This window comes from Rhineura floridana, chromosome 12 (assembly GCF_030035675.1).
Source record: "Rhineura floridana isolate rRhiFlo1 chromosome 12, rRhiFlo1.hap2, whole genome shotgun sequence".
Classification (NCBI taxonomy): domain Eukaryota; kingdom Metazoa; phylum Chordata; class Lepidosauria; order Squamata; family Rhineuridae; genus Rhineura; species Rhineura floridana.
Window position 1 is genome coordinate 1,925,229 of NC_084491.1, and position 23,675 is coordinate 1,948,903.

The 23,675-nt window shown below is 45.7% G+C and overlaps 1 protein-coding gene across 1 annotated transcript in view; it reads left to right on the forward strand.

Moving 5' to 3' along the window:
• Nucleotides 1-23,675, forward strand: part of LOC133368738 (pulmonary surfactant-associated protein C-like) — a 25,332-nt gene continuing 1,657 nt past the window's right edge. The window contains exons 1-5 of the mRNA XM_061593354.1: nucleotides 1-66; nucleotides 11,778-11,879; nucleotides 12,712-12,852; nucleotides 15,856-15,993; nucleotides 22,970-23,083. Coding sequence (XP_061449338.1) covers nucleotides 1-66; nucleotides 11,778-11,879; nucleotides 12,712-12,852; nucleotides 15,856-15,993; nucleotides 22,970-23,083 — 561 coding nt within the window. The remainder of the gene's footprint in view (nucleotides 67-11,777; nucleotides 11,880-12,711; nucleotides 12,853-15,855; nucleotides 15,994-22,969; nucleotides 23,084-23,675) is intronic.

The window sequence follows — 23,675 nt, forward strand, 5'->3', positions numbered from 1 at the left end:
ATGGGGAAGAGGATGAATGAGAGCGTTGCTAAGGATGCATCCCCACCACGGGGATTGTCACTGGCGGTGAGGATGGAACAAGAGGTTGACTGCGCATGGAACAGAGCAGGGCAGCTGAGGATGAGCACTGAATGCTTCCGTAACCAGGGTTGAAATGTCCTTGTGGAAAGAGGCTGGTGGGAAATGACAAGTGTCACGACAAACCTGAGGTAGCAAACCTGAGGTAGTGACTTGGGGTGCCAGTGAAGCAGACTGTGATCCAAATTGGATACCTGAGGAACCTGCTGGGGTGCAACTCTTGGGCTGCATGCATGCACAGAGGTCAAGAGGTTCACAGTGGAAGTTTTGGTGCCATTGCAGGGGAAGTACGGTGGGCTACATCTCTTGGAATTGTGGGGCACAGCCGCTTGGGGTAACCCTCCTAATCAATGACTCTGGATTGGCCAAAAAATGGAACAGGAAGTTTCCTGGGTCTTAACCTACTTTCTAAGGAATGCGATATTTTTTCATCTTTTTTAAGAGTTCAAATTATACAGCCACGAGAGTGGCTGTATACTATAGTCAGCGGGGATTTTTCACATTCCGCAATGTTAAATGGAAAATATCCCCCCATGCCATTCTGAGGCCTCCCATAAGCTCATTTCAAAACAAAACCTTACAAAACTTATACTCCTGAACTCAGAAACGCTTGCTTAACAACCCTGTCAATTTTCATGGTGATACACAAAACAGTCAGAGAGAATCGAGAGTTCAAAGTCTAAAAAGAGAGAGAAAAACTCAGAGCCCTTTTGGACTTTTTTCTGCAAGTTCTCATAATCTGTTGAAATTCATTAAAAATCAGCCATGTTCACAGAGTACCTGTCATCCTAATACTGACCTTGCCCCATACTCTGACCTTCATCTACTGCAGTTTAAAAGTTTAAAAAATGCCTGGTTGATTTTTAATTAATTTAAGAAATTTTGGCTGGAAGCCTATTATAACGCGGGGCATGCTCAGTAAGGACCAACTGTCAGTGTTCTAAAAGCCTCACAGCTGCTGGGCTTGCCTAATCAGGGGGCCACACCCACACCAGACTTGATTTCACGCGAGACAGTCATGGCTTCCCTCAAAGAATCCTGGGAAGTGTAGTTTGTGAAGGGTGCTGAGAGGAGACTCCTATTCCCCTGAGAGAATGGTTAACAGTCAGCCACTCTGATTGAAGGTCTGTGAGAGGAACAGGGCGTCTCCTAGCAACTCTCAGCACCCTTCACTAACTACACTTCTCAGGATTCTTTGAGAGAAGCCATGATTGGCTTTGAGCCATGGCTTTGAGAGAAGCCATGGTAAATTGTTTTGAAAAGATGTGTTTTTAAATTTGTATATTTGTTTTTAATGTTTTTAGTTATTGTAAACCGCCCAGAGAGCTTCGGCTATGGGGCGGTATATAAATACACTAAATAAATAGATAAATAAATAATGATTGTCCAAAGTGTAATAGAGGTGTGGTGTGGATGTGGCCAGGGACAGCTTTGTTTTAAATTGGGTGGGAGGTAGGGTTGCCAGGTTCAGGGCCTGAGACTGATCCTGTATCTTTAGAAGAGAAAGTCAGCCAAGTGCCGGTGTTCTTGCAACATTGTAATGGGAAAAACCACAAGGTAGAATTGTCCCTTCCCCCTGCCCAACTGTGAAAGATACAGAAGACGTCTTGGTTGGCAGGTCCAGCCTGGTCAGTTTTACCTATCCTAATCATGATTGCATAGGAGTATATCCGATTCAATAATCATACAAATGATCAGACCTGCCTTTTCCCTCCTTCCCCTCTCCTCTCCCTGCCTCCTCCCCTCCCCTCTTCCTTCTTCCGCCTTCCCTGCCCACTCCAGCCCTCCGTCCCTCCCCCCTCCCGGTCAGTTTTACCTATCCTAAGCATGATTGCACAGGAGTAAATCCCACTGAACTCAATAAACATGCAAATGACCGCCTCTGTCCTTCTTCTCCCCTCCCCCTCCTGCCTGCTCCCATCCCAGTCCTCCCCTCTGCATTTCCTCCCCTCCCTCCTCCCCCTCCTCCCCCATCCCCTGTGGTCAATTTCACCTATCCTAAGCATGATTGCCTGGTGTGTGTGTGTAAATCCCACTTAACTCAATAAGCATGCAAATGATCAATCCACTCTCAGCAAACTTGCGCAGGATCCCATTTCTTACCTCCCGGATTAAAAAGCAGGGAAATTCACTAATAGGCAAAAAAACCTTGCGGTTTAAGAATGTACCTATAGCCCACAGATATTTCTACCAAACTTTAAAAAGCAGGGAAATTGGGCAGCTATAGTGAATGCACCAGGGGAGCAGGAGACCTGAACTCCTCTCTGAGATATTGTACTGCCCTACAAATTTGTCAAAATGCAAACACAATTTGGGTTGGTCTTTCACAGTCCAATCCACTTGCTGTGTAGCTTGGAAGAATTTGGTAACATGTGCCTCTGAGCTGTAAAGTTACACAAATCTTCTGTTGTCATTACTTTAGTTTTCTTGACGTTCAGCTGTAGTCCTGCTTTTGTGCTTTCCTCTTTAACTTTCATCAGCATTCCTTTCAAATCATTACTGGTTTCTGCTAAGAGTATGGTATCGTCTGCATATCTTAAATGATATTTCTCCTTCCAATTTTCACACCTCCTTCATCTTGGTCCAATCCCGCTTTCCATATGATATGTTCTGCGTACAGATTAAATAAATAGGGTGATAAAATACACCCCTGTCTCACACCCTTTCCGATGGGGAACCAATCGGTTTCTCCATATTCTTTCCTTACAGTAGCCTCTTGTCCAGAGTATAGGTTGCACATCAGGACAATCAGATGCTGTGGCACCCCCATTTCTTTTAAGCATTCCATAGTTTTTCATGATCTGCACAGTCAAAGGCTTTGCTGTAGTCTATAAAGCACAGGGTGATTTTCTTCTGAAATTCTTTGCTCCGTTCCATTATCCAACGTATGTTTGCAGTATGATCTCTGGTACCTCTTCCCTTTCTAAATCCAGCTTGGACGTCTGGCATTTCTCGCTCCATATATGGTAAGAGCCTTTGTTGTAGAATCTTGAGCATTACTTTACTTGCATGGGATATTAAGGCAATAGTTTGGTAATTACTGCATTCTCTGGGATCCCCTTTCTTTGGAAGTGGGGTATATATTGAATGCTTCCATTCTGTGGGCCATTGTTTAGTTTTCCGTATTTCTTGACAAATTTTGGCAAAATTTGGACAGATTCAGTCTCAGTAGCTTGTAGCAACTCTATTGGTATGCCGTCTATTCCTGGTGATTTGTTTCTTCCAAGAATTTTAAGAGCAGCTTTCACCTCACATTCTAAAATTTCTGGTTCTTCATCATATGGTTCCTCCGTGAATGAATCTGTCATCCTTGCATCTCTTTTATAGAGTTCTTCAGTGTATTGCTTCCATCTTCCTTTTATTTCATCTCGGTCAGTCAGTGTGTTCCCCTGTTGATTATTCAACATCCCTACTCGTGGTTTAAATTTCCCTTTCATTTCTCTAATCTTTTGGAATAGGGCTCTTGTTCTTCCCATTTTGTTGTCCTTTTCTATTTCTGTACAATAACTATTGTAATAATTTTCTTTGTCCCTACATACTAGTTGTTGTATTGTTGCATTTAGGGTTCTGACTGTGTTTCTATCTCCTTTTGCTTTTGCTTTCCTTCTCTCTTTAACCATTTTAAGAGTTTCTTCAGTCATTCATTGAGGTCTTTCTCTCTTTTTAACAAGAGGTATTGTCTTTTTGCATTCTTCCCTGATAATGTCCCTGACTTCATAGTTCTTCTGGTTCTCTGTCAACAGCCTCAAACCTGTTCCTTATTTGATCTTTATATTCTTCTGGGATGTTATTTAAATTGTATTTTGGCATTATGAGTGCTTTGTTCTTCTTCTTTAGCTTAACTCTGATTTTCAATATGATCAGTTCATGATCTGTACCACAGTCTGCTCCTGGTCTTGTTTTTGCAGAAAGTATGGAACATCTCCATCTTTTGTTTCCAATTATATAATCAGTTTGATTCCTATATTGACCATCTGATGATGTCCGCGTGTACAGTTGTCTTTTTGGTTGCTCAAAAAATGTGTTCGCAAGAAACAAATCATTGGCTTCACAGAATTCAATAAGTCTTTCTCCTGCTTCATTTCTATCTCCTAAGCCCCATTTCCACACAATTCCTAATCCTTCTCTGTTCTCTACTTTTACATTCCAGTCCCCCATGATTATCAGAACATCTTGTTTTGGTGTGTGATCAATTTCTTCCTGTACGTCTGTGTAAAATCTCTCCAATTCCTCTTCTTCTGCTTTTGCCGTTGGAGCATAGACTTGGATGATGGTTATGTTAATAGGTTTCCCGTTTAATCTCATTGATATAACTTGCTCAGACCTTGCATTATAGCTCCTAATTGATTTTGCTACATCACTTATTATTAAAGCAACCACATTTCTTCTTAATTTCTCATTTCCTGCATAAAATATTTTGTAGTTGCCTGATTGAAAATGTCCCATTCCCGTCTATTTTAGTTCACTCACACCAAATATTGTAATGTTGATACATTCCATTTCTTGCTTGACAATTTCTAACTTTCCCTGGTTCATGATTCTCACATTCCATGTTCCTATTGTGTGCATCGTACAACTCCAGACTCTCCTTTCACATCTGTGCACATCAGCTTCTGGGTTTCCTTTCGGCTTTCACCCAGCTGCGTCATTAGTCACAGCGCTACTCGTATTTGTCCTGTGTTCTTTCCCAGTAGCTCGTTGAGTGCCTTCTGACCTGGGGGTCTCACCTTCCAGCACTATCTCATGTTGCATTTTGGATACTCTGTTCATAGGGTTTTCGTGGTAAGAGATATTCAGAGGTGGTTTACCATTGCCTTCCTCTGAGTTTGGGTGCATCTTAGTCTGGTGTCTCAGCTTTGACCATTCAGCCTTGGGTGCCCCTGCTAGGAGTCTAGCCTCTTGGTCTAGACTCCTGATGGCATTGCTCTCAGCTTCTTTATCACTCTCATACCCCCTCACCACATTAAGGTGTGCATCCTAGAGAGGGGGTATTAGCTATCCCTCCCAATTTTGTATCATCTGCAGATTTGATAAGCATTCCCTGCACCTCCTCATCCAAGTCATTAATAAAAATGTTGAAGAGCTCTGGGCCCAGGACCGAGCCCTGCGCTACCCTGCTCGTTACCTCCCCGTAGTTTGAGAAGGAACCATCGATAAGCATTCTTTGAGTACAATTCTGTAGCCAACTGTGGATCCACCTGATAGTTGTTCCATCCAGCCCACATTTAGCTAGATTGCTAATCAGAATATCATGGGGCACTTTGTCAAAAGTTTTGCTGAAGTCCAGATATATTATGTCCACAACATTCCCACAGTGTACCAGGGAGGTCCCCCAATCAAATACTGAGATAAGATTAGCCTGGCAGGATTTGTTCTTGACAAATCCATGTTGGCTTCTAGTAATCCCTACATTGTTTCAAGGTGCTTACAGACTGACGGCTTTATAATCTGCTCCAGAATTTTCCCAGGGATCGATGTCAGGCTGACTGGTCTGTAGTTCCCAGGTTCCTCCTTTTTGCCCTTGTTGAAGAGAGGGACAACATTAGCCCTCCTCCAGTCATCCAGCACTTCACCCATCCTTCACAATTCCGCAAAAACAATGGACAGTGGTTCCGAGAGTCCTTCAGCCAGTTCCCTCAGTACTCTAGGATGCAGTTTGTTGGGCCCTGCAGATTTGAACTCAGTCACAGTGATTACGTATTCCTTGACCATTTGTCTCAGGCTGCAATCCTGCCCCTTCTACTTCATGTTTCCCGGGAGGGTCATAGACCCTTTTTTGGGAGAAAACTGAGCCAAAGTAGGAATTGAGCACTTCTGCCTTTTCTTTGTCATCTGTTATCGTTTTGCCATCCTCACTGAGTAGCTGAAGCACCATTTCTTTTCTCTGCCTTTTACTATGGGTGTACCTAAAGAAAGCTTTTTTGTTGCTTTTGGCATCTCTCGCTAACCTCAGCTCATTCTCAGCTTTAGCCTTCCTGACGCCACCCCTGCAATTCCATGCTACCTGCCTGTACTCTTCCTTTGTAGCCTGGCCTTCCTTCCACTTCCTGTATGTGTCCTTTTTTGGTCATCTCCAAACTTTTTGTGAAACCTCATTGGCTTCTTCCACTGTCTTCCCCCTTTTTTCCTTGTTGGAATTGTTTGCCATTGTTAACTTTAGAATTTCCTTTTTTAGAAACTCCCACCCACCTTGGAATCATTTTCTCATTAGGGTCACTTGCCATGGGACCTTACTTGTCATTGTTCGGAATTTATTAAAATTGGTTTTCTTGACTTCCAGGATACACACATGGCTACTCTCAGCTTTTGCTTCCTTTAAGATCAAGAACAACATGGTCACTGTATATATATTTTTTATTTTGTTCGATTTATATATTGCCCACAGCCCAAGGGCTCTCAGGGCAGTGCACAACATGGATAAAATACAATAAAATCACAAAAACAGTAAAGTATGCAGTATTAAACAAGTAAACAACCTAAGATAGATTAAAAACACAAATAGGTTAAAATGCCTGGGAGAATAAAAAGGTTTTAACCTGGCACCTAAAAGATAAAAGTGTAGGCGCCAGGCGCACCTCATCAGGAAGACTGTTCCATAATTCGGGGGCAACCACTGAAAAGGCCCTAGATCTTGTTACTACCCTCCAAGCTTCCCTGTGAGTCGGAGCTCGGAGGAGGGCCTTAGATGTTGAACGTAGTGAGCGGGTAGGTTCATATCGGGAGAGGCGTTCTGCCAGGTATTGTGGTCCCGCACCGTGTAAGGCTTTATAAGTCAAAACTAGCACTTTGAATTTGGCCCGGAAACAAATAGGTAGCCAGTGCAAACGAGCCAGAACAGGTGTTATATGTGCAGACCGCCTAGTCCTCGTCAGCAGTCTAGCAGCTGCGTTTTGCACTAGCTGTAGTTTCCGAACTGTCTTCAGAGGCAGCCCCATGTAGCGCACATTGCAGTAATCCAATCTAGAGGTTACCAGAGCATGCACAACTGAAGCGAGGTCGTCGCTTTCCAGATAGGGACGTAGCTGGGCTACCAACCAAAGGTGGTAGAATGCATTCCATGCCACCGAGGCCACCTGCGCCTCGAGAGACAGGAATGGATCGAAAAGAACCCCCAAGCTACAAACCTGTTCCTTCAGAGGGAGTGTAACCCCATCTAGAAGAGGTTGAACATCCACCATCTGGTCAGAGAAGGCGCTCACCAACAGCGTCTCGGTCTTGTCAGGATTGAGCCTCAGTTTATTAGCTCTCATCCAGTCCATTATCGCGGCCAGGCAGCGGTTCAGCACATTAACAGCCTCACCTGAAGAAGATGAAAAGGAGAAATAGAGTTGCGTGTCATCAGCATACTGGTGACAACGCACTCCAAAGCTCCTGATGACCGCACCCAGCGGCTTCATGTAGATGTTAAAAAGCATAGGGGACAGGACCGATCCCTGCGGGACTCCACAATGGAGAGTCCAGGGTGTCGAACAATGTTCCCCAAGCCCTACCTTCTGGAGACGACCCGCCAAGCAGGAGCGGAACCACTGCCAAGCAGTACCTCCAACTCCCAACTCCATGAGTCTCCCCAGAAGGATACCATGGTCGATGGTATCAAAAGCAGCTGAGAGATCAAGGAGAATCAACAGAGTAACACTCCCTCTGTCCCTCTCCCAACACAGGTCATCATACAGGGCGACCAAGGCTGTTTCAGTGCCAAAACCGGGCCTAAAACCGGATTGAAACGGATCTAGATAATCAGTTTCATCCAAGAGCACCTGGAGCTGGCTAGCGACCACCCGTTCTAAGACCAGAGCTTGGAAAAGTTACTTTTTTTAACTACAGCTCCCATCAGCCTAATCCAGTGGCCATGTTGCCTAGGGCTGATGGGAGTTGTAGTTCAAAAAAGTAACTTTTCCAAGCTCTGTCTAAGACCTTGCCCAGGAATGGAACATTCGCTACCGGTCTATAGTTGTTCAAATTATCTGGGTCCAGGAAAGGTTTCTTCAGGAGTGGTCTCACTACTGCCTCTTTTAAGCAACTAGGGACCACTCCGTCTCTCAAGGAGGCATTTATCACTTCCCTGGCCCAGCCGGCTGTTCCAGCCCTGCCAGCTTTCACTAGCCAAGAGGGGCAAGGATCCAGCACAGAGGTGGTTGCACGCACCAGTCCAAGCACCTTGTCAACGTCCTCAAGCTGTACCAACTGAAACTCATCCAATAAATAAGGACAAGACTTTCTCCCATAACTGCCACTTCATCCACTAAGGGCTCATCTACTGTATGTTTAGTGCTACTCACATCTCCTTTAAATTCTCATGGTTCACATGATGTTACTAGCAAACAGAAGCTATTGCACAGTTTCCTCCCCCCTGTAAATCCTTACTAACCCAATCTGCTGATAATCAAGTATGTTTTCCTGGGGGGGGGGCACTCAGGGACACAGGTCCCTTACTTTTTTTTTGCATCCAACCCCTTTCCGGCCCCCTACTGGCCCCCTATAGTCTGTCTCTACTATAGCCAATCAAGGCACTGCAATTCCCAAACGCGGAGCCGGATAGTCACTACAGCTAATCAGCAGTCTGTATGAATCTCTTTGCATGTTAATTGGCTGCCACCATCTATTGTTGTGGGGAGAAGAAAAACACCAGGAGGGAGAGAGTCAACAGGAGTTAAGAGAGGGGAGTTTGCTGAGAAGAGCAGGGACAGCCAAGCCTGATTTAAGATGGGCTTTGCATCAGAATCTTACTAAAACAAAGGACTTTCCAACTGTCCTTTGCAGACCCATAGCAACCAATGCAAAGGCAAAGCAGCTTCTTCTCACAGAGAAGGGGGACAAAGGAAGGAAGGCTGAAAGAAGGGAGTCTGCTTATAAAATACAAGGTGCATTGCTTGGAAAGCATTTTATCTCCCTCAGTGGGCTTTTTGCAGATTGTCTACAAATGCCTGCAAAATACCAGCTTCTTTGTCCCCACCCCGCATGGGGAGGGGAGAAACAACCACTTTGCTAGCTCTGTGTTTGGCGCTTTGGGAAGTGGCGTGCACAGGGCTAGCAAAATCCCATGTGCAGCCATTTCCAAGCACCTGATTGGCAGCAGGATGTTGTGGCTTGGGATCCCCCTTGCAAAGGGTTTTGATAAGTGGGTTGGATAATGATGTCATGTGATTGATAGGGGGCTGCCCCCAGTCACCTGTCAATTTGGCCGATTGTGTGGCCGATTGTGTGGCCGATCCTGATGGCTCATGAAGGGACCCTGGACTTCTAAATTTGCCACAACGCTACCGCCGATAATACGAAAAGGGAACGAAAAACCATCTCCACTGTACTGCTGTCCTCCTTGCAGATGTTTTGCTCTGATACTTTTAAGTGGGTGTGTCAGTTGTTCCCCTCTCCATGCCCACTATCTCCTCCTCCCTTCTTTCATTTCATTTCTTGTGGGCTGACAAGCAACTTCTCACTGCTGTCCTTCATTCTGCTGGCCTTTTTTATGTTGCTGCAAACAGTGCTGTTATTTTTCTTCCCCCCCCCCCAACTTACTCTGGGGACTAGTATACAGACATCGAAGACCATGTGATTTGTGGCCTGGCTTCCTTCCTTCATTTTTATGTAGTGAAAATTACCTAAGTGATTATCGGGCTAAAAGTCAGGATCATAAATCACTGTGCCTTAGTCTATGTGTACATTTACCCCATATCCTTACTGCTTTATTTTGCTTTCATGAGCTATTATGGGCTAAGCACCCTTCTGATGCATGTGTAATCCCCACAAAGAGCACAGAAGTAGCTTGCACTCCCTGGAGGCCTAGAATGCAGCTGGGGGCAGGGGTAGGGGGAGAGATGCTGTGCAGTGAGGACAATGCCTGCCCTCCGCCAAGCAGCTTAGCCTTCCTTGCTAAGGATCCTATGGGGGGCACAATGTGCTTCTCTCTCTAGAGAGACATATTGCACTACCTGCAACATCCAGACCTTCCCTATTGCTAGGTTGTCCTACTTTACACAGGACAGTCCTCTGTCTCAAAGGCTGTCTGGTTCAAGACCACTTTAAAGCTCATGAATCTTAGGATGGGAGACCTGCAGGGGCCTTGGAGTTGCCCCTCCGCAATGACCACCTGGGCAACAGGCAGGCACACAGGAGGGCACCTGCTCGCAGTCTTCCCTTCTAGGGCAATGGCATGCTTTGCATTTCTATTTAAACCGTATCATATACAAATGTGTGTCCTCTTTTGTCCTCTTTTATGGTGATGTCTTTTTTTGTCATCAAATGCTAACAACAAGAACACCGACCTTGGCAGGCATCTTTAACCACAATGGATATTTTTCAACTCTGCATCTCTCCAAACTGCCATCCCTTCAAACATCATCCCCCCGCCCTTTTTATCCACACCCCAATCCCCACCCCACCCCGATCTTGGCAGGCTCATGTTGCTGTCAGATAATTTATGGTGCATGAGCGGCCTGCGAGAGCCCTTCACAAACATCTCTCGTTCCAGGCACAGCTTTGTTCCGGGCAACAAAGGGCAATGTGTGTGAAGAAGATGGTCTGAGCCTTTCTTAGCAGCTTGGAGCAGGGCCAAGAGGCACACAAGTCCCCCAGGGTGCAAGGCCTGCACAGGAGAAAACTGCCCATGGCGTCCACTTGGGTGGCAAGACTCAGCAGCATACCTCAGGCCTCCGGCAGGATGGGGTCATGGAGCCAACTGATGACCAGTTTATCCAGACAGATGACCATTTCTACCGCATGTAACCTTTCACCAGTGAGCCCTGCAAGCAATTGCAAAGGTATGATCTGCATGTAACAGATCAGTGAAGAGGTGCTTTAATGAGTGTGTGGAGAAGGGGAGACCTGCTCCTATCTTCTTCTCCAGCAGACAAGAAGAGGGTGCTCATCCTGCAAGCAGAAGACACGCACAGGGGTTGACTCCCTGCCTCTCTCCCCCCCCCCGATGCTCAGGGCAGCCTATATCAACTTCTCCTAGTTTATCCTCACAACAGCTCTGTGCAGTGGTAGGTTAGGTTGAATGTTTGCAGCATGCCTGAGAACACCCAATATTTGAGCTTCATAGGAAACAGTGGAAGGAGACTTTGCACTGGACCCAGGGCAGCTACTGAAAACGGTCGCCCCAGGTCAAGTTCTTTAGAGTTCTGGCACAGTTGGGGCACAGTCCTCTGGTGATGTCTTCAGCCCATGGTGCCCTCACTCCAAGACAGCACAACTAAGCATGGCCAGGAGGGCAGGCGGAAGGAAGTGGGCACATATAGCCTAGCAAAGAGATGGCTCAGAACAAAGGGCCCTCCCCCCCCATGCACTCACTCTTCTCTGAGACGTTCTTATTTCCCATCAAGAGAATAATAACATTTCCACATTCTTGATTTGAATGTCCCAAGAACTTTCTGACACAACTGATAAAAAGCAAGGAGAGTCCTGAATGAGTTGCACCTTGACCCTTGCGGCTTCAGGAGAAGTTGACTTTTTGAAGAACGAGAGGCTCTTTGCTCCTAAGAGGTCCTTGTGCTTATGGACGAGTTTCCTCAGAGGCTCTTGACTGACACATGTGTGTGTCTAAATACCACTTATCTGTAGAATTGCTCTGAAAGGACTTGGTGAAAACAGGTGCCCAAATGAAATGCAAGAGGTGGCTACCATCCAATGGCAGTGCTTTGGCGCCCGGCACCTTATATAAGGGGCCTCTCTCTCTTTCTCTTTCACCTGCCTGGGAGTAGCCAAGACCACTGCAGGGAGAGCTGAGAGTTGGCCAGGAGACTCATCACAAGATGGAGAGTAGCGGCAGCAGCAAGGAGGCGCTGATGATGGAGGCACCCCCGGTGAGTCTCTTTCTGCCTGGGACAGAGTTGCTGCTCCTGCATGTGCCGTTTGGCACCCACTCTGGGCAAAGAGGGCTGAGCTGGAGAAGTGAAGATAGCCAGGAAAGGCCCACAGCATTTTGGGGCCAGAGGTGGAACATCCTAAGGGCACCCTACCTCCCCTTCCCTAGTTTGGGGCAAGGTGGTCCACTGGGATATTCCCTCCCCGCTCTTCACTTCAGAGGGCTTGTATTGGAAAATGCCCCACTGGATGGTGCCCTATAGGTCAGGCTGAGCTTTCCCCCACTCTGCTGCTGTTATTGGTGCCCCAAATCTGCCACTTGAGATGCCACTTGCACCTTGGCTGGTGAATGATTCACTAGGAGCTACGCTATCCTCTAATTATATATACATCTCAGTTCCTGTTTCTGCCCTCAGTACTCTTACTGAGGTGGTAAGCCTGTGCCTGGGAAGGGTGTACCACTTAGATTGCATGTGGATATCACATTATTATTATTATTATTATTATTATTATTATTAAATTTTACTTATACCCTGCCTTTCAGTCAAAGGCCCACAAGGCGGCTTACAAAGAAAAAGGAAGGCATGTCCCTCTCTAACAACAAACACCATCCTGCAAATGCAAAGCCCAGACTTTCCCCCAACGGGCTGGGGCTTTTTGTATGCACAGGAACTTTCCTTGTATGGAGGAGCATTCCATCATCTGACTCTAGAGTGGTGCATGCCAGGTGCTAGTTTACTGCTTCAGTGAGAACTAGGCCTCTGTCCAGTCATCCTGTCTGAGGCAAAATGCCCCACAGTGTTATTCTGAGTGTATTTTCCGGTTCTGCAGGTTTACACGGCATCCCCCAGGCTCCTTGGACAACCTTGCAAGAAGCTCTTGATTGTGGTGGTGGTGGTGGTGGTGGCAGTCTTGTTTTTTCTGAGCTTCCTACTGGTGGGGCTGCATATGACAGAGAAGCACACTGAGATGGTAAGTACACCATGATGAGGGCAAGTCTGCTGTGGGTCACTTCAAAAGGTGCCATGGCTATTAATTCGTACATCCAGTATGTGCTCCCTAGTGTGCACCACTCCCCTGGAAAGTGGCACCAGTGTGAGTTAGAAATGCTTGCAATCCTTTAAGGACACTGATTCTGACCTTCTCAGATAGACTGCTTCTGCTCAAAAAGGTTGCGCAAAGAAAAGAAAAGAAAACAGCAACCCTGATGTCTGATTTCATGTCTCTGGGGTTTTCCTTCCTCACCAGCCGCATTCTGTGGGCTCCTGCTGGGAGGAAGGGCGGGATACAAATGAATTAAATAAATAAATAATGTGCTTTACAGTGTTAAGCTGCGAGGGCTGTGCCTGACCTACTGCCCTTACTAAGTCTCTGGGAAAGGTAGCATTTCACAGGTTGTCTACCATCTGGAAAACGTGCTTATTATTCTACACTGACAAGAAAACGCCACATCATTTAACGTTTTCATAATTGTCAATATTTTCCATGATTTTATATGACCATTTTGTGCCCCTGTGCAAGCCAGGTCCCCCAATTCCCCATTTTAATTGCAGTATTGTCCTCACATCTCATTGAACAGCAACAGAACATTTTTTGTTTCTCTAGGGAGGTAAGGACAGCACCTGCATGTGCCCAACCTGTTCAGGTCCTTGACTCCAGAGGGAGAATCACACTGTCTCTCCACCCCCACATCTAGTCTGCCTTTGGACTGCACTGGGTCTCTCTCTTCCATTGGAGGGAGGCCGGAATGCAGTGGGGGGAGACTTGCCTAAGTGTTTCCCTGACACCTGCTGTGTTGGGCTGAAGCACGTGAAAGCAGGAACTGCATGCCAGGACAGAACTGGGTAAGTCCATACCTAGCACAGTTTAGACCACAGCTGGTCTTCAACAGGTGGATCAGGACCCACAGCTCACAACAGCAGCACTACCACCATACCAATGCATGGTAAAACATTAAGAAGTGGGTCCCCAAGGGCATGTCTGGCCTAAAGGCAGGTCTGCAAAGGCCAAAGACAACTGGCTTAGACAGCTATGCATCGAGTCTGATTAACACCACAGTTTCCCCAAGCAGAAGCCAATTCCCAGGGCCAGACTCCTGTTACGGCAGCAAGGGTGGCTACCCTTTGGCCCTTCAGACGTTGGACTGCAACTCGGATCATTCCTGGTGGCCACTTCTCCTTGCTGCTGGCTGGTGGGGCTTGGTCCCACAACATCTGGAGGGCCAAAGGGTCTTAAAGGATTAGGAATAGGGGCCACTGTTCTACGGTGGTTCCATTCCAATCTCTCAGGTAGATGCCAACGGGTGGCATTGGGGGATGAGGTTTCAGACCCTTGGTCTCTTAATTGTGGAGTACCACAGGGCTCTATCCTCTCCCCCATGCTATTTAACATCTATATGAAGCCGCTGGGAGCCATCATCAGGAGTTTTGGGCTGCAGTGTCACCAATATGCGGATGACACTCAGCTCTATCTCTCATTTAAATCTTCACCAGAGTTGGCTGTGAAAACCATGTCCAAGTGCCTGGAGTCCGTAAGTGGATGGATGGGCGAGAACAGGCTGAAGCTAAACCCCGATAAGACTGAGGTATTACTTGTGGGTGATAAGGGAAGGTTGGGAGACATCGATGTGGTGCTTAACGGGGTGAAATTACCCCTGAAAAACCAGGTCCGCAGCCTAGGGGTCATTCTTGACTCCCAGCTGTCCATGGAGGCTCAGATTTCGGCAGTGAGCCGGGCAGCTTGGTATCAATTACATCTGATACAACGGCTGCGGCCCTACCTTCCTGTACATCTGCTCCCACAAGTGGTACATGCCCTGGTCTCCTCTCGCTTGGACTATTGTAATGCGCTCTATGTGGGGTTACCCTTGAAAACGGTCCGGAAGCTACAACTGGTACAGAATGCGGCGGCACACTTGATTAAGCATAGCCGCCGCCGGGATCACATCACTCCGGTGTTGTTAGATCTACACTGGTTACCAGTGGCTTACCGAGCCCAATTCAAGGTTTTGGTGTTGACCTTTAAAACCTATACAGTTCTGGTCCAGTTTATCTGAAGGACCACCTCCAGTATCACCAAATAGGCCGCCTTACAAGATCAGCCACGCAGGATTTTCTCCCGGTCCCACCAGTCAAAACAGCTAGGCTGGTGCGGACCAGAGAGAGAGCGCTTTCGGTGGTGGCCCCCACCCTCTGGAATTCTCTCCCCTACGATCTCCGACATGCTCCTCCCTGTTGAGTTTTTGCCGTGCCTTAAAGACCTGGCTATTCAGGCAGGCCTATAAGAATATTGGGGTGGAGTAGCTTTTTATATGTATTAATTGCTGTTTTTGTGATGTTAGATAGATTGATGAATATATTGTTTTTATATTGTATTTTAAAATGTTATGTAAGTCGCCTAGAGTGTTCGTTCAGTCAGACAGATAGGCGACTAACAAATACAATTTATTTATTATTATTTATATTATTTATATATTACAGCATCAGTTTTTCCCCCAAAATTGATGGTGGCTTTTTCGTACTAATATATTCTCACAGCAAACTCTGGTACTGCGTTCTGATGGTTACACAGCCCAAACAGGAATACCAAGAAAAAAGAGGGAGGATCAACCTGCTTCTGTGATTTTCAGAAGTAGGATTTGTTTGTAAGGAAACGGCCCCTACAGAGGCCAGTGAAACCGGCCACATGAGGACTGGAGATGTTCCATAGCCACAGAATGCAGAATGCCTGTGAGGGAAGGGACAGAAAACCGGGGCAGGAGAGGACAATGAAATAAAGGGTCCTGGGAGAGGGCATGGCTGGCTGGCTGGTTTGAACCCCGAGCGGGTGTACACCACACAGCAACATTTTGTTGCAGGTCCCACCCATTTATTGACTAGGAAGAAACAGGCAGGGAGCAGATTGGCCATCTCTTTACCTTATGCTCCCATGCGTTTCCTTCCCTTTGCTCACCACGGTTTTCTTTTAAACATCTAGGTCCTGCAAATGACCATACAAGGCCTAGATGGGGAAGGCTCCCCACAGCACCTTTCCATGAGCAGGAAGGAGCGGCTGGCAACCTTCCATGTCAACATGGCCAACTCTTCTGCCATCATGGTGTATGACTACAGTAATGTAAGCAGTTTGCTGCAAGTGATTCTCAGCTTCAAAAGGACAAGGGATCCATTTTCAAAGGGAAGTCAGGCTGGGAGCACCAGTTCCTTGTGTTTTGAGGAGGAGCCAGAGTAAAGATTGTCTGGAGCTTGTGGCAGTCATGAAGCCACTGACCGCCACCCCTCTCTCTCTCTCTCTCTCTCTCTCTCTCTCTCTCACACACACACACACACACACACACATAGACACGCTGGTGTTGTCATTTTTAAGAAACAGAATCAACGTTGGCATGGATAGACATGCCATGGTCCTGAAAACAAATGCAAAGCAAGTGCCACTCCCCGACTTGGGCATGGGCAGGAGGGTGTGGGATATCCTTCCTGGTGATGGGGCAAGGACTGCAGTCCCTCACAACTTCCAGAGGAGCATCAGCAGGCCGTGTTAGTCATATAACTATAGAATCATAGAATAGTAGAGTTGGAAGGGGCCTACAAGGCCATTGCATCCAACTCCCTGCTCGGTGCAGGAATCCAACTTAACACTCCCAACAGGTGGCTGTCCAGCTGTCTGTTAAATGCCTCCCATGTCGGAGAGCCCCCCCCCCCAGGTAACTGGTTCTATTGTCATACTGCTCTAACAGTTAGGAAGTTTTTCCTGATGTTCAGTCGAAATCTGGCGTCCTACAACTTGAGCAAATTTCTTGAGCCTGGTTTCTTTCAGGTTTGAAAATGTGTTACGTCTGAGACTTCCGGGAAGGGTGACTTCGCTTGTGCCTGCTTTTGAGACGGGCTCCCGCCTCAAAAGAAGCTTATTCAGATATAAATCAGTCAGAACATTTTTTTTTTGACTGATGAAATTTCTCCCGGGCAGGGAGAAACGAAGAGATCAACCTCAAAAGCCTGTTTTTGTTGGGAGGACTGGATTTCATTAATTTATGAGAAAAGGTCCAGCCAGCAATGCCGGACGGACTTAAGAACATAAGAACATAAGAAGAGCCTGCTGGATCAGGCCAGTGGCCCATCTAGTCCAGCATCCTGTTCTCACAGTGGCCAACCAGGTGCCTTGGGGAAGCCCGCAAGCAGGACCCGAGTGCAAGAACACTCTCCCCTCCTGAGGCTTCCGGCAACTGGTTTTCAGAAGCATGCTGCCTCTGACTAGGGTGGCAGAGCACAGCCATCATGGCTAGTAGCCATTGATAGCCCTGTCCTACATGAATTTGTCTAATCTTCTTTTAAAGCCGTCCAAGCTGGTGGCCATTACTGCATCTTGTGGGAGCAAATTCCATAGTTTAACTATGCGCTGAGTAAAGAAGTACTTCCTTTTGTCTGTCCTGAATCTTCCAACATTCAGCTTCTTTGAATGTCCACGAGTTCTAGTATTATGAGAGAGGGAGAAGAACTTTTCTCTATCCACTTTCTCAATGCCATGCATAATTTTATACACTTCTATCATGTCTCCTCTGACCCGCCTTTTCTCTAAACTAAAAAGCCCCAAATGCTGCAACCTTTCCTCATAAGGGAGTCGCTCCATCCCCTTGATCATTCTGGTTGCCCTCTTCTGAACCTTTTCCAACTCTAATATCCTTTTTGAGATGAGGCGACCAGAACTGTACACAGTATTCCAAATGCGGCCGCACCATAGATTTATACAACAGCATTATGATATCGGCTGTTTTATTTTCAATACCTTTCCTAATTATCACTAGCATGGAATTTGCCTTTTTCACAGCTGCTGCACACTGGTTCGACATTTTTATCGTGCTGTCCACTACAACCCCGAGGTCTCTCTCCTGGTCGGTCACCGCCAGTTCAGACCCCATGAGCGTATATGTGAAATGAAGATTTTTTGCTCCAATATGCATAATTTTACACTTGTTTATATTGAATTGCATTTGCCATTTTTCTGCCCATTCACTCAGTTTGGAGAGGTCTTTTTGGAGCTCTTCGCAATCCCTTTTTGTTTTAACAACCCTGAACAATTTAGTGTCATCAGCAAACTTGGCCACTTCACTGCTCACTCCTAATTCTAGGTCATTAATGAACAAGTTGAAAAGTACAGGTCCCAATACCGATCCTTGAGGGACTCCACTTTCTACAGCCCTCCATTGGGAGAACTGTCCGTTTATTCCTACTCTCTGCTTTCTGCTTCTTAACCAATTTCTTATCCACAAGAGGACCTCTCCTCTTATTCCATGACTGCTAAGCTTCCTCAGAAGCCTTTGGTGAGGTACCTTGTCAAATGCTTTTTGAAAGTCTAAGTACACTATGTCCACTGGATCACCTCTATCTATATGCTTGTTGACACTCTCAAAGAATTCTAATGGGTTACTGAGACAGGACTTTCCCTTGCAGAAGCCATGCTGGCTCTGCTTCAGCAAGGCTTGTTCTTCTATGTGCTTAGTTAATCTAGCTTTAATAATACTTTCTACCAGTTTTCCAGGGACAGAAGTTAAGCTAACTGGCCTGTAATTTCCAGGATCCCCTCTGGATCCCTTTTTGAAGATTGGCGTTACATTTGCCACTTTCCAGTCCTCAGGCACGGAGGAGGACCCAAGGAACAAGTTACATATTTTAGTTAGCAGATCAGCAATTTCACATTTGAGTTCTTTGAGAACTCTTGGGTGGATGCCATCCAGGCCCGGTGATTTGTCAGTTTTTATATTGTCCATTAAGCTTAGAACTTCCTCTCTCGTTACCACTATTTGTCTCAGTTCCTCAGAATCCCTTCCTGCAAATGTTAGTTCAGGTTCAGGGATCTGCCCTATATCTTCCACTGTGAAGACAGATGCAAAGAATTCATTTAGCTTCTCTGCAATCTCCTTATCGTTCTTTAGTACACCTTTGACTCCCTTATCATCCAAGGGTCCAATTGTCTCCCTAGATGGTCTCCTGCTTTGAATGTATTTATAGAATTTTTTGTTGTTGGTTTTTATGTTCTTAGCAATGTGCTCCTCAAATTCTTTTTTAGCATCCCTTATTGTCTTCTTGCATTTCTTTTGCCAGAGTTTATGTTCTTTTTTATTTTCTTCATTCGGACAAGACTTCCATTTTTTGAAGGAAGACTTTTTGCCTCTAAGAGCTTCCTTGACTTTCCTCGTTAACCATGCTGGCATCTTCTTGGCCCTGGTGGTACCTTTTCTGATCTGCGGTATGCACTCCAGTTGAGCTTCTAATATAGTGTTTTTAAACAACTTCCAAGCATTTTCGAGTGATGTGACCCTCTGGACTTTGTTTTTCAGCTTTCTTTTTACCAATCCCCTCATTTTTGTGAAGTTTCCTCTTTTGAAGTCAAATGTGACCGTGTTGGATTTTCTTGGCAATTGGCCAGTTACATGTATGTTTAATTTAATAGCACTGTGGTCACTGCTCCCAATCGGTTCAACAACACTTACATCTCGCACCAGGTCCCGGTCCCCACTGAGGATTAAGTCCAGGGTTGCCGTCCCTCTGGTCGGTTGCATGACCAACTGGTCTAGGGCATAGTCATTTAGAATATCTAGAAACTTTGCTTCTTTGTCATGACTGGAACACATATGCAGCCAGTCTATGTCCGGGTAGTTGAAGTCACCCATTACTACCACATTTCCTAGTTTGGATGCTTCCTCAATTTCATATCTCATCTCCAGGTCTCCCTGAGCATGTTGATCAGGGGGACGATAGATCGTTCCCAGTATTAAGTCCCTCCTGGGGCATGGTATCACCACCCAACGATTCTGTGGAGGAGTCTGCCTCTTTTGGGGTTTCGAGCTTGCTGGATTCAGTGCCTTCTTTCACGTATTGAGCGACTCCGCCACCAATACGTCCTTCCCTGTCCTTCCGATATAGTTTATATCCAGGGATAACCGTATCCCACTGGTTTTCTCCATTCCACCAGGTCTCCATTATGCTCACTATATCAATGCTCTCCTCTAAGACCAAGCACTCCAGTTCTCCCATCTTGGTTCGGAGGCTCCTAGCATTAGCGTACAGGCACTTGTAAGCAGTGTCTCTCTTCAAGTGTCTTTGGCACTTGTGGTTAGGCCTGTGGTAATTTTGCTCTTCTGAATTTATATCCTGTGCCCCTGCTCTCACAATGCCTACTTCTAGGCCTACCCCTTTTAAAATTTCATCATTTCTTTGGTTTTTATCCTAGGGGGGAGGTTTATTCCGAACCGGACCTTTCTCAGCTCCTGTCGGGTTTCCCCCCTCAGTCAGTTTAAAAGCTGCTCTGCCACCTTTTTAATTTTAAGTGCCAGCAGTCTGGTTCCATTCTGGTTCAAGTGGAGCCCGTCCCTTTTGTACAGGCCCGGCTTGTCCCAAAATGTTCCCCAGTGCCTAACAAATCCAAACCCTTCCACCCGACACCATCGTCTCATCCACGCATTGAGACTGTGAAGCTGGTCCTGTCTGGCTGGTCCTGCGCGTGGAACCGGTAGCATTTCAGAGAAAGCCACCTTGGAGGTCCTGGCTTTCAGCATCCTACCTAGCAACCTAAATTTTGCTTCCAGGACCTCACGGCTGCATTTCCCCATGTTGTTGGTGCCAACGTGCACCACGACCACTGACTCCTTCCCAGCACTGTCTACCAAACTATCTAAACGACGGGCGATATCCGCAACCTTCGCACCAGGCAGGCAAAACACCTTGCGGTCTACACGCCCATCACACACCCCACTGTCTATGTTCCTAATGATCGAATCACCCACTACAAGGATCCCTCCACCCCCTGGAGATATATCCTCGGCACGAGAGGATAGCTGCTCATCCCCCAAGGAATGGGTCCCTTCTAAGGGATCGTTTCCCTCTTCCTCAGCTGGATGCTCTCCTTCCCCGAGACCATCGTTGTCCATGATAGCAGGAGAGCTATCATCGTTGGAGTGGGACACAGCTATAACGAACAAGCTCTATCTGATTTATGCAATACGTTTATCTTTTCTTCAAAGAGAAAACGGACTAACAGGCAAGCACCCTTCTTTCTATTATTTTTTTTACTTGGTTTAAATTGTTGCAGCAAAAAGAGATTTGTCAAATGAATCAGCTTTAAAGAACTTCTGGGTGAGCTATAACTCTTCTCTGTTATTCACGAAATTAACAGCTTATCTCTGTTTCTATTGCAAAAAGCTGTCCTGGAAGTGCATTCTAAAGATATAAACAGAAGAGGGATTTCTATTCCGAGGAACATTATATTGTCTGGGACTATTCTCTTTTTGATCTATTTTATTTTGACGAATCTGCTTCTTCACGACGCCACTAACTGTTTTGATGCTGGGAACTAAATTTGTTTTGTATTCTTGAACATAGAGAGATAAGGCAGGCTGCTCTGTTTATACTGTGATGTCATCAAGCCTGGAATATTAACCCAATTGTTGCTGAAATAAGAAGTGGTTCTTCTTTATTTTTGTTTTGTTTTGTTTTGTTTTCGTGGTTTTAAAAATGGCAATCAAGAAAGTGGCTGAGAATCTGGAAGTAATTATGTTTCAGAAAATAATGGATGAGATTGAGATAACGAAACAAACCCTGCGACAGGGCAGTAAGGAGCTGAAAATTGAACTGAGCAAAATGACGCAGGAGCTTAAAGAAATAGGGGATCCTGTGAGAGAGGAGAATGAGATCAGAGATGAGAAAAGAAAAAATAAAGGGAAGATACAAGCCCTGGAGATTGGAACAAATGTGGAATTGGAAAAAGATCTGGAGTTTATGGATATTAGAAATAAAATCTACTGTTTGGAATTTAACGTTATCTCTGAAGAAATTAATGAAGATATTAGAGATAAAGTTATCAATGGCTTGGATAATCTTCTGGACTGGAATGACGTGATGGAGCTTGATATAGAGAAAATCTATGGAATTAACTGCAGCCATGTGACAATGGAAAAACTCTCAAGAGATGAGCCAGTGCATTTTGTAAAAAAGAAGAACAGAGATATGACTTTACAACAATATTTCAGCAACTTATTCAGAATTGATGGCAAGAAAATATTTGGGATAGAGGAAATTTCCATCAGACTCTTATTATATGACTATGGCTATGACAGCAAGATTATTATGGAATACTGATAATGGAAGATTGGACACTGAAATTACTGGACTTAACAGGACTATTGAAGATGGAAGATGGAATTAATATGGATAATGGAATAATGGCTATTGAAATTATTGGACCTAACAGATTTTGATGAGATGGATTAATCGATATGTTTATTTGGACTATGGTTATGACAATAAGATTATTATTATTATTGAGATGGATTAATCGACATGTTTATTTGGAGAAAAATTGATAGATATATTTCTTAAAGAATTGAAACCTCTCTTTGACTTTTTGTGGAAAGAATAAAGTAATGTTTATGAGATTTGATGATTAATTAAGATAACTACTGGAGGAAAGTGATTTTATAATATAATTTAAGAGACAGGATTGTTATATATTGTAGACCTATAACTGATTTGATCTGCGACAAATGGGAAGTCAACATTTTATTTTTTTGTTTAATCATTTTTGTTTTGTTTTGTTTTTTGGCTTTGAATGTTTTATGATTTTGTTTTGTATGTTTTATGAAAAATTGAATAAAAATTATTGTAAAAAAAAAGAAGAAAAGAAAATGTGTTACGTCTCTGTCGTTCATGTGTGGGTGGGAAGCCCCAGCAGAAAAGCCTCCACCTGGCCCAAGAGAATGAAACACCTTCCTCAACCTAAAACATCATATAAAACCCATATATTCTTCTTATTGATTTGGGGGAGGGGAGTAATATGTGTTGTCAAAAGGGCATGTTCTGATCCAAAAACCAAAACCCTTGAAATTCCACTCAGTCCTAGTCTTTGCTTTCCTGGTCTTCATGCACAGAGGAGGAAGCCACAGGGAGGGATGTGGGGTGACCTACTGACAGTAGGGTCTGCAGGTTTGGATTTTTTTAGGTTTTCTCTTAATTAGGTGAGGGAGATGAGGTGGCGCCTAGAGAGAAGGGGGCATTGCCCTGGTGCACGTTGCTTGTTGAGATTTAAATATGCCTTTGAACAGCTCCTGATTGGCTGCAGATCCTGGCCGGGAGAATCCCGCTGCTACGTCAGCAGAATGAAGAAAGAAAACATACAAAGCCTGGATGCTGCCATCAAGGCATTCCAGCATGCTCAGGTGAGGACTGATCTCACTCAGCATTCATGGTTTCTGCAGTGCACCACTTCACTCTGCCGCTTCAGAATGCAGCATGACGGAATGTTCTCCCACCCTGCAAAGCAACAAACCCTTCCCGATGCACAGACACGTAACTGAATCCTGTGCGTGACACCTACACCCAGAGCCGCCCCTAGGCACCGGGAAGCAGGGCAGTTGGCCCGGGCCCCGCGCTGTGGGGGAGGCCACGCTTGGCAATCTGCATAGAAAAGCCTGTCCTCCTCACGGCCACAGTAGCGAGCTGAGGAGAGCGTAGAAATGAGCCAGAAGGAAGAGGGGCGGCGGCGGCGGCCTCCTGACGGCCACGGTAGCGAGCTGGGAAGGAGAAAACCTTGCAGCGAGAAACTCTAAGCGAGTCTACAACAAGGCTGAAAAGAGGGAGCCGCAGCCTAAAAATACAAGCCACCGCCGCCAACGAAGGCTGCAAAAAAGGGAGCCGCAGCCGCAAGCTCCCAGCAGCCGAAATACAAAGCCTCCGCCGCTATATAAGGATATATATAGGAAAGGATATATAGAGAAAGAAAGAATGGGGGGGGGGGAACTATGCTTTTGC